The sequence below is a fragment of the Pseudopipra pipra genome, chromosome 6 (genome assembly GCF_036250125.1).
Source record: "Pseudopipra pipra isolate bDixPip1 chromosome 6, bDixPip1.hap1, whole genome shotgun sequence".
In the NCBI taxonomy this organism is placed as follows: Eukaryota; Metazoa; Chordata; class Aves; order Passeriformes; family Pipridae; genus Pseudopipra; species Pseudopipra pipra.
The window spans coordinates 908,213-919,728 of record NC_087554.1 but is presented as its reverse complement, the minus strand read 5'-3'; the positions used below and the strand labels follow the sequence as shown (position 1 = coordinate 919,728).

At 50.8% G+C, this 11,516-nt stretch overlaps 1 protein-coding gene across 1 annotated transcript; it reads right to left on the bottom strand.

Moving 5' to 3' along the window:
* Positions 1–225: 225 nt before the first annotated feature.
* On the bottom strand, positions 226–11,506 carry MRPL21 (mitochondrial ribosomal protein L21). The gene is given in 7 exon segments (XM_064659896.1): positions 226–509; positions 998–1,101; positions 4,757–4,809; positions 6,408–6,571; positions 8,493–8,581; positions 9,899–9,959; positions 11,386–11,506. Coding segments are annotated over 7 exon segments (771 nt in total). The 5' UTR covers positions 11,417–11,506; the 3' UTR covers positions 226–240.
* Positions 11,507–11,516: the final 10 nt, after the last annotated feature.

Here is an 11,516-nt window from a genome sequence, read left to right as displayed (position 1 = left end):
CTTAAGAAGGATTTTCACCACTTGCCACCATCTGGGAGTAGATTTGGGGCCCTGCAGTCACCTTGTTTCACAGTTCAGCCCCGTGGGCTGTGGGCATTCCCTGAAGCCACACAATGCCGGGAATTACACGACCAGAGCTTTTTGAGAGCCTTGAATTCCTAAAGCTCCCAGAGAGGTGTGGAGGCAAAAGGATGCACCAGGCACGAAGAGGCTGGGCAGCCAGCCATGGATCCCAGGTGTTTAAAACTTCCTGGCAAATAAAAACCACCGAGGCTGAAATGACAGTTCAAAAAAATATTTCATTATTTTGAAAAGACAGCACGTAGAAGTTTCCATTTCCCACTGCAGCAGCAGGTCCAGAACTTTCCAATGCTGAGGCAGTTTTGTTTCCATGATTGCCTGGAGCAATGATGATTCCCAGCCACACCTTCCCCCCCCAATCAATCAGGACAAACACGGGTAGATTTCGATGGTGTTGATCCGGAGGACGGTCTGGGGGTTCCTAATGACTGGAAAAGAAGGAAAAGAGGAAAGAAAAAAGGATCAGGATCAGGTGACAGCACAAAGCCAGTGCCCACCCGGTCCCAGGGCTCCCATGGGACTGGGGCAGTCTGGTCAAGGCTTTACCATCCATTCCATACAAAAACAGCCATAATTTTCCCCCCCCTCTCACAGAAGGGAGAGTCATTTGGCAACCAAAACCTGCCACAGGACCCTGTCCAGGCTCGCTGGTACCTGTGACGACACATCCAACGTTTTAAGGCTTTGGGAAGAGAGAACAGGATGGCTTTCCAGCCCAGGAAGTTTCTTGCCAGCAAGGTCAGGGAACACAAGGTGCTGGACTGAGGGGATATTAAACCCTGGTGCTCCGTGGGCACACTGGGGGCAGTGGGCTGGGCCCCTCAACAACCTTCCTCAGACCCTTGTGCCATAATACCTCCCCCTCCCACATCCAGCACCAGCCAGCAGGGAAGGAGATGTGTCCTTTCCCTCTTACTTTTCTTCCTCTGATAGTTGTGCCTCTTCCAGAAGCGCATGTGGATTTTGGGCCACGACTCCGTCTTCTCAATCACTGTGGCCTCCACACGGACCAGGTCTTTCCTTAAAAAGCAGTTAAATAACAAAGTGATGCTTTTAATCTTCCCCTTCTATTGGGAAAAGAGACACAGGGGTAACACATTCTGCCTGACAGAGCCAGATCCTGCCTCCACAGCCCAGATCCGTGGAAATTGGAGAGTCACCGTGGGAGGACAAAGGCAAACCCAAAAGCCTCCAGGTGCTGTACCTGGCTCAGGTGATGTGACAGTTCACAGAGCAGAACTTGCCAGTCATGTGAGGGATGAGATCACTCCACCTGAGTGAGAGGAACCTGCAGGAACTTGTGGGATTGTAGCAAGATAAAACTCCCCTGGCACCTTCGGGTGATCTCACGTGTCCTGCTTTGCTTTTGGGACAGGTTCAACCCCACCCACAGCCCCTTCTCCTGGTCAATAAAAGAAATCCTTCCTCCTCGTCTCCTGGTCACCACACAAGTCCTTCCTCCTTCTCTAAAGCATCACAGACAGCTGGAAAAAAAAGTCTCACCTGAGGAAGTCAAGGCAAACGTTCAGTGCCCTGGGATTCATCCCACTGTTTCTGGCAGGAACAACAGCCAGTGGCTGCTGGAGCAATTCCCTTCTCCTCCCACACACCCCTTGTGCCTCCCACTCCTGGTCTGTCCTGTTTGTTTAGCCCAGTTTGGAAGAGCAGATGGGGACTCACTGAGGATTCCAGGTACTGCTCTGGGGGAGCTCAGGTGAGATCCCTCAAAGGCTCAAATTATTGCTGGATCTCATCTGTGCACACAACAATTCCCAGCCAGCACACACCCTTCCTCCCTCAGCGTGGAGACCAAGGGAATACAGCCTTTACTGCCTTCACAGGTGAGTAAAACCAGAGTAACTGGACACACACCAACACCTCCTGCCCACCCAGGGCTTTGCAGAGCTCAGAGAAGAGAAAACCCCCTCCTTCCTTCCCCCCCGAAAAAAAAATAAAAATAAAAGAGCTCTGGGCTGTCCAGCTGCTCTCTGAAAAACTCCAGATCTGGAAAACAAGGTGGTGGAGGCAGGACCAGCTCCCTGTCTGCACAGCTCCTCCTCTCTGGATAGGTGAGAATCTCCAAAAAAGAGCCAGACTGGAGCTCTGGCCAGGGGGGGTTTAGTCAGAGCCGCAGGGGAGGAGGAGCAGCCACCCTTCCGTGCACAGCACTGCAGAATGCCATTAAAAGCTCGTTAACTTTGCCACAGGAAGACATTTAAAGATCATTTTGCTGACAAACTGCTCTGTCTGCGCTGGAGGGGGGGCAGAGGGGGAAGCCCATCCAGCCTAAATTGCTCCAGCAAGGTCACTGAGAGGCCAAAGGCTTCAGACAGTCACAATCCCTCTTAAAATCCACGCCGGGGGTGTGATTAAATCAGAGATTGAATCGTGGAGGGAGGAGGAAACCGATATATCTGCAGTAAGTGACTAACCCAGAAGAAAACAGATGAAAAAAAGATCTAGATTTTAAGAGACCAGTGGGTGACCCTGACATCCCAGCTCCAGGATGTGATCCAGATTCAGCACTGCTGAACCACACACAAGCCCTGAAACGCTGGAGGGAGAAACCAGAGAGTAAAATGCACTCACAGCCGTGGTTTACCACTGTAATTTGGGAGCTAAACTTCCTGGATTCAAGGCCATGGTGAGTCCTTCTCTGTTGGACACAGCACCAGGAACTGCTGGTGAGAGGCTGAAGCACAGCAGAAATCAACTTGCTGGTGAAGAGCACGTGAGCAGAAAAAAAAAGTTCTGAGCCAAACAGAGCCCGAGGAAAAAAAAAAGAAAAAAATAAAAATCTCTATCAAATGTTTTAGGTATGACTGGAATGTCCATAAAAATAAGAAGGGGGTCACACATTTCCCAGAGCCCGACACAGCTGGGCCTGCTGCCTTCAGCAGCAAAATGTTTTATGGCAAAGCACGGGGGTGGGATTTTTACAGGAGGTAAAAGAAACCCATGCCTGAAATCTCATGGATCTGAGCTGGGCTGAAAGGTGTTGTCATGAGGCAGAGGAAAAAAAAAAAAGATCCAGGCAGGCTACAACCCCACGGGATCATAACTCTTGGAGGTCATAATTCCAGCTGCCAAGCTCGCTCCCTGCAGGACTGAATCCCAGCCTGGCTGGCTGTGACAGGAACAGCTCCGTGGCCTTCAGCATTTCCACTGCAAAAACGGGCAGGGAGGAGCAGAAACAGGTTCACCTAGAGGGAAAAATTCCCCATCAGCTGTGTTTTGCCCAGAAACAAGCCAGACTTTCTCATGGAGGCACCTTTCCCCTCCTCTCAGGTCTAACACGGGCTCGTGCCCTTGTGCCAGGCAGGGCATCCACTGACCAGGACAAACAGGGAGCCCAAGGGATTCCAGGGATTCCAGGAGCCAGCCAGGAGCTCTCCCAGAATAGCCTCCACCACGCAGATATGGGTTGGGGCACTGCTGTTTTTTGGGGGTTTAAAGGAGTGTCATCCCGGGAGGAATCAGAGGAACAAAGCAGGGCCAGCTGTCCCAAACGTCTGGGAGCTGAGGGGGTGAAGTGTCTCAGGCACTGTGAGCACTCACTGGGGTGTTTATTTACAAAAGGACAGAAAAAACAAAACTGCCTGTGATCTCATCCAGCCTCTCCTCTCCAAAGTGTCTGTGGTTCAGGGAATTGTGTGGGAAAACTGCAGTCCATCCTGCTGGTGACACCCTTCCCTTCCTCCTTTCACCTTTCCCTCCTCCTTTCCCCCTTCTCCCTTCCCCTTTCCCTCTTCTCTTTCTCCCTCTCTTTCTTCTTTTCCCTTCCCTCAGCCATAACTGTACCAATAACTCCTAAATACCACCAGCCTCTGAGAGAGACTCAGCAGTGAAACCACCTGAAAACCAGGTGGTTTTTCTAGCCTGAACCTAAAAGCCACCAAGAAATAATTCCCAGGTGTCCAAGTCCCTCCTTACCTGGCTGTTCTTTGCCACAGTTAAAGCCAAGCCCACAGCCAGGGCTTCCAGGTACTCTGAGCACCTGCAATGCTCCTTATCCTGTGTGTTTTCCCACTAAAACCTCCTTTCCCAGGGAGAACAACAGGTCAGGACTTTGCTTTTGCTGAGTAATAACACCTGGTTCACATCCTCCTTCCTTTTGGGAAGGAAAACACGGAGGGACCAAGGGGTTCTGTGCAGCAAGTCCTACAGCACTGGGAAGGAGACAGTGCCAAGGGATAAACTTCCCACAAGTTCTCTGGTTGCTGGATTATGTGACTGAGAGGAAGGGAAAATTAGGAACACTAAAAATTAAGATTGAGGCCTGCTGGGGCAAGGCAAGGGCAAAAGGAAACAGGTTAAAAACCCAATTCGGATTAAGGGACAGAAAAGGATTTCTGGGGTATTTTCAAGATGACTGCCACCAAAATTAGGGTAAGGGAGTGAACAGGTTGAAGAGCAAGATTTCCTGGTAGTTTGTGCAAGGAGAAAAAGATCCAACTGAGGTGAATATCCCCCAGTTACCTCAGGACTGGGACTTGCTGCTCTCTGGGCACTGGGGAGGGAGAGAGTCAGCAGAGGCTGGTGAGCTGTTTTATTGGTGACTCTTTCAAATGGGCTGGGAAAAAGAGCTGATAAATCCCAGTTTCAGGGAGTGCAGAGCCCTGAAGCTACAATTAAATACAAAAATGTAAGATAATTCCTTTATGAAGCATCTTACCCCAGCAGTGGCCTTCCAATGAGCGTGAAGTCGTCAGCACCAACCAGCAAAACCTGGGGAAAACAGATCAGCCATAAATCACTGCTCGTTGTCCCAAGAGAAATGCAAACAGGACCTTCCAAATCCTACAGACATAAAGGAGTCAGGCTGCTTAAAAACAGCAGGCCTTCCCACATTTCAAACCTGACACTAACTAGAGGGGTGGTGGGGAGAGAGCTGTTAACAGGCAAGAGACAAGAGTCATTAGTCTTCCAGAGAGCTCATCCCACTAAAACATACTGCAAAGTATCTTTCTCCATGATCAGAACACACTGAACCTCTCTGTCCTGGCTCAACAGCAGCTGTAAAAAAATATGGAAAGCAATCAGGGATGAAGAATAACCCGCCTCCTGTGGGATCTGGACAAATGGCAGCTCCTAAACCATTGGATTTTTACAGCAATTTTTATAGCAATTGCTGCAAATCCCAGTGGAGAAACATTTGCCTAATTCTCCTCCATAAGGCCTCAAGATGGGAAATAAAGAAATGAACATCTGGAGGATTCACCACCCCAGGGACCTGCTGATTTGGGGCATTTCAGTCACTACCTCAAGGAACAGGCAGGATAAGAGAGGATGCAGTGGGAAGAGGCAGCGTTTCACAGAATCATTGAGGTTGGAAGACCTTCAAGGTCGTGGAGTTCAACCATCAGCACCACCACAGTCCCCCCTAAATCATGTCCCAAAGTGCCACATGGAGAGCCATTTCTCCCAGGCTGCCTCCTTTCCCCCCCAAATCCTCTGGCAGCTGTTAAAACCTGCACAGAAATGGTCCAGAGAAGTTCTCACTCTGGTTTTAGACCAGAAATTGCCAGAAAAATCCCCAAAGGGTTCTGGTGTTAGGCAAGTTCTCACCTTCACTCCCATCCAGGCCTTTGCATTCTGAGCTGGCTACACCACACAAGTCCCTCCTCTCTGTTTTACAGGGATGTGGGACACAGCTGAGGACACCCCTAAAAAGGTGCCTCAAAACTGGGCTTTGAAGCAGTGGACCAGCACAAAAACTTCCTTAATTACCTGCTTAGCTCTTACAACCAACAAGAACATGAAGGCAGCAGAATCCCACTCCACAATATTTCCTTCCAGTTTGGATTAATGAGCCCTCTGCAAGATCCTGCTGGGTATCCAAGGCTGAGGATAAAGGCATGATTTGGATCCTGGCAATTCTCCCTCCACCTCCACCCAGCCCAGTCAGATAAGGATCTTGCAGAGCCCTGAGGAGTGACAATCCCCCTGGGAGCCCTGCAAGGACTTAGAGGTTGGACTCTGTGATCTTACAGGTCTTTCCCAACCTAAATGATTCTGGGATCTGAGGTGCTGGAGTCTCAAGGCAAACAGAGGCTTTCGCTGCTGTCTCTGGAAACAACAACTGTCATTTCCCTTTTTTTTGGAAGAAGTTTGGACAACAAAAATCTGTCTCCCCACAGAGCCTGGCACGACTCTGCCAAACAGAAATCACAACCATATTATCACTAACTGAAACTGGAACGAAACTAAGGGATTGGAACAGAGCAAAGAGCTGGAGCGAGGGCGGGAGATCCCACAGGGACGCGGGTTTAAAACCGGCGGTGGGTTTTTGCCTCGAGGGGTTGCTCGCAGGGAACCTGCATCACCTTTTCCAGCCGGATCCGGTCTCCACACTCAGCCTCCAGCACGTTGTCCATCATGATCAGGTCTTCACTGGTGACCTTCCACTGCTTGCTGGCGAAGTGGACGACGGCGAAGAGCCGCCCGTACTCCCCCGCCGAGATCATCCCGTTCACCTTCTGCACCAGCTCTGTTGGCAAACCACGGGGAGGGAGCGGGGCAGGACCCCCAGGGAGGTGGGAAATGCTGGTGAATACTAACCCAGCCACTCTGCTCTCCCCCCCCCAGAACTCTCATCTCCCGGGAATCTTTCAGCAAAGGATCAACGGCAGTGTTGTTTTCCAGGGGTGCTTTCTTAAAATCTTAAAATCCCCTTTCCTAAAAATCGATGCCCTATTTGTATTTTAGGTGCTGGCAAACCCACACGTGAGTAAACATCTGGTATAGACACTGTGTAGCTACTCTACACTGCTGACTCTCTGCCTATTCCTCAGGTATCCCAAAACTTGCTGTACTTGGATATAAAGCTCTTGTCCGTGATGCCTGCATTTGGAGGATTTCCTCCAAATTCTCTCCATTTTCGAGTAATATGCAGAACAGCCCAGCCACTGACTAGTGTCTAAAGCATGCAGGAACATCGGGAAGGGCTTGGCAAAGTACCAGGGAAAAGGGCTCTAGCATATTACAAAGCCTGGCCTGGGAACTTGTACCTGCAGCAAGGACAAGAGAGAGCTGTCCCTCCCTCTTTCCCAGAAAAAAATCTCTCCCCACATGCCCACAGAGTGGTGCCAGGAGCAGGACAGATACCAGAAACCAGGTCCTGCACATGGATAAACACTTTCCGTGATCAGCTTCCTGGGCAGTATCTCCAAACCCAAATTTTATGGGAACACCAAAAGGTGTTGCTCAATGACACCATCCCACTGCCAAACAGCAGCTTCCCACCCTCCCGGGCTGCTCAGAAAAACAGGTTTTGCCTCACTGTCCTAAAAAGTGGCTGGATCTTTTCTTTTCTTGGTATGTAAACAGAACATCCCTTTGGGACAGACAGGAATCCAGCAGCCAGGCAAACCCAACCCAATCCTTGCAGGAACACTCGGAAAGGGTCCAAGTTTCAAGCCAGAGGATACAAACTGTTAAAGGTAGAGGCAGGAACACGAATTATTTTTGCAGGGTAGTAGTAGCTGCTGCAGCTCCCACCAGGATAAAGAGCTGTTGATAACTCTTCCAACACCTCCAGTGCCAGGAAACATCAAGTGATTCCTGGCTTAGATCTCGGCGCCACACGGAGCAGCGACCCTTCCTAAAATATCCACAGCCACCAGGAAATAAAAGGCAGAACTGAAATGCTCTCACTGCTGTTCCCTTTGGATAAGCCCAGCCAGGAGATAACGATGCAAAGCTCATCAGCAGCAGGAGGGATCCCATGAGAATCCATCAGGGATGGGCCCCTGCTCCCCACAGGGCTCCAGGGACTCAAACTGAGCCGTTCGTGGTTCACTCCTGGGTTATGTCACACACAGGGACAGACTCCCATCTGTCACTTGAACGATCCCAGGAGCACAAAGGAGGTAAAAATCAGGATCAAAACAGCCTGTGAGGAGACGTGGAACTCCTTTCCTTATGTCCCATCCCTGCAGGTCTGTCCTGTGCCCACCATCCAACTGCTCCTCCTGGCTGGATGTTCTGTTTTATGCAAAAATATACACCAGCTCTCCATGTGCCCACCATCCAACTGCTCCTGCTGGCTTTGATTTAGCCAGTAAATGGAAAATAACTGGTTTCTCCTGTCCAAAAAAAGGCTTGCTTCATGCCTTTTTCTGTTTGGTTTTTTGTTTTGTTTTTTTTTCCTTCAGATATTGTGTGATGTGTCCTGCCAGGTGTCACATCAGGTAAGATTTCTCTGGGAATGCTACAAGCCACAAGCATAAACTAAAGGCAAATCATATTGTACCCAAATCTCCAAAACCAGCAGCTGGAGCACAATTCCAGTGTCACTAAAACGTGTGAGAAATAAGACAAAAATGTGAATAACACAAACTAGCTCCAACAGGATCTATGCTCAATCAGGCATCAAGGCAATGCTGGAGGAATAGACTTGAGACTTTTACCTGCATGATACTTGGCTTCTTCCACTGGATCTGGAAGTTTTGGCACTTCAGGCCACGGAGGTGAAGACAGGGAAGTTTTGGCAACAAGACTGCAAATGACAAGGTAAAATTCACTGTAGCAAGCAGATACTGCCAAGAGATGTAAAACAGGGGGAGGAAAGAAGGTAAAAGGAGTGGAGTAGAAATGGATTTTACTCACAAACACCTGACCAAAAGGCATCAGATTACAGTTAACAGCTAAGCAAAAATCCGTGATACCACAAAACCAAAAACTTAGATTTCAAGAGGAGGGAGATTTGCCTTGGAAAAAGTCCCCGAGATGACCACAAGGGCCTTGGTTTCTGAAATTTGAACGTTTAGCAGATTAAGTAAATACCATAGTATTTACTAAATTTAGTCAGCACCATCCCAAAGGAAAAAGCAAATACCATCCCCACCATGAGTGGGTGGTTCATGTTTTCCTGCGTGCCGAGACCCGCGCTTTGTATAAACAACACAGGATGCACCAGCTGCAAAAAACATTCAGGAATGAACATGAGATCTGGCAAAACTGACTCAAAATCAGTTGCATTCCACTGATTTGCTCTGTAACACCCAGCAAAACATCCCAAAGGGCTTCAGTTTAACAGGAACTCACGGTACCTGTGAGCACATGACCACAAGCACTGAGGCCTCGTGGGGTTTAGGCAGGATTTGGGGGTGCCGTGCCAGAGGTGGAGATCCAAGGATCTCTGATCCATGAGGATCAGCGGGAAGATGCTGCCTCCCGCAGAGGGAACAGTACATCCTGCTATTCCCTGCTGCAGGAATTCTCTGCTCCTGCAGTGTCCCCTCCTGGTGGCAGCCAGCAGCACTCGGTCCATTCCAACACGAGGAATGGAATAAAGGCATAACAAGCAGCTCCCAAAGTGTTGGAAACAGCCAAGCCTGGAGCTTCCAGGTGTCCTGCAGTGCTTGGGCCCTTAATCCCACCTGACTGTGCTGCAAGTCTGGAATTTACTGAGTATCACACCCAGGATGGTTTGGATTGGAAGGGATCTTAAAGCTCATCCAGTCCCACCCCCTGCCATGGGCTGGGACACCTTCCACTATTCCAGGTGGCTCCAAGTCCTGTCCAACCTGGCCTTGGACACTTCCAGGGATGGGATAGAAATAAAAAAAAAACAAAACAAAACAAAAAAAAGGGAAGAATCCTTCTGGGAAAGGTGACTGAAGGTAGGTAGAGTCCAAAACACTGGGAAGCAACAGAGTGACCAAGGGGCAGACAATCTTCCTTCCCAAAGGAGAACCAGCTGCCTTCCCCACCCCACTGAGACAGATCAGCATCCCAGGTGGGAAGAGGCACAGTGACATGACTCTAGATCAGCATTCCAGGCGGGAAGAGGCACAGTGACATGACTCCTCACCCTTCCTGCAGCGACGTGCTCTGGGAACTCCGGTGCCGGACCGCGGCCGAAAGCAGGAAGGCTGAAAGGGAGACAGGGAAAAGAATTAAAACAGGCAGCAGTTACTGGGCTTTTGCAGAATCCCAGGATCACTGAGGTTGGAAAGGCCCTCCCAGATCCTGTGCCTGATCCCCACCTTGTCACCCAACCCACAGCACTGAGTGCCACGTCCTTGGACACCTCCAGGGATGGGGACTCCACCACCTCCCTAGGCAGCCCCTTCCAAGCCCTGACAAGCTTCCCAGCCCAGCTAGGAAGGGGAAGGCTGATGGAGTCTCTGTTTCCACCATCTCCTGGATTTTGCTGAACGGTTTATACCAGCCTGGGAAAAACTATGTCAAGCTGATTCTCCTTTTTGGGCTGTTCGAGGCTGATACTGGGAAAGATCTGAGCGGCTCCTTTCACCTCTGCAGCAGGGAGAGCTCCAGGGCTCATCCATCGGGTGCACAGCAGGGATACACCAGGGCCAGGAGCCGACAGTGGAGACCCTGATCACCTTCCTTCCTTCCTCCATTCCTTCCATCCCAGCAGCAGGAAGAACTTTTTCCTTCCTTCCTTCCATCCCAGCAGCAGGCAGAGCATCTTCCTTCCTTCCCTTCCATCCCAGCAGCAGGCAGAGCATCTTCCTCCCTTCCCTTCCGTCCTTCCATCCCAGCAGCAGGCAGAGCATCTTCCTTCCTTCCCTTCCATCCTTCCATCCCAGCAGCAGCCAGAGCATCTTCCTTCCTTCCCTTTATTCCTTTCATTCTAGCAGCAGGCAGAGCATCTTCCTTCCTTCCTTCCTTCCATCCCAGCAGCAGGCAGAGCATCTTCCTTCCTTCCCTTTATTCCTTCCATCCCAGCAGCAGGCAGAGCATCTTCCTTCCTTCCCTTCCATCCTTCCATCCCAGCAGCAGGTAGAGCATTTTCCTTTCTTTCATTCACTCCTTCCTTCTCAGGAACAGGCAGAGCTCCTTCCTCTCCTTTCTTCCCTACTTCCCAGCAGCAGGCAGAGCATCTTCCTTCCTTCCCTTCCGTCCTTCCATCCCAGCAGCAGGCAGAGCATCTTCCTTCCTTCCCTTTATTCCTTCCATCCCAGCAGCAGGCAGAGCATCTTCCTTCCTTCCTTCCATCCCAGCAGCAGGCAGAGCATCTTCCTTCCTTCCCTTCCGTCCTTCCATCCCAGCAGCAGGCAGAGCATTTTCCTTTCTTTCATTCACTCCTTCCTTCTCAGGAACAGGCAGAGCTCCTTCCTCTCCTTTCTTCCCTACTTCCCAGCAGCAGGCAGAGCATCTTCCTTCCGTCCTTCCTTCCCTCCATCCCAGCAGCAGAGCGTATTCCTTCCTTCCTTCCTTCCTTCCCAGCAGCGGGCAGAGCTCTTTCCGTTCATCCCAGCAGCAGGCAGAGCTCGCTACTCCCCTGCTCCGTGCCCCGTCGCCCGTCCCGTCCCGTCCCCGGTCCCCCCTCACCTCCGGCCCGTCGCGCTCCCGCCGCCGCCATCGCGGTGACCCCGCGCCGGACACGGAACCGCAATGGCGGGGCGGGGGGCGGGGCCACGGCGGGCAGTGGGCGGGGCAAAGGGAGGGCGTGAATGAGCGGA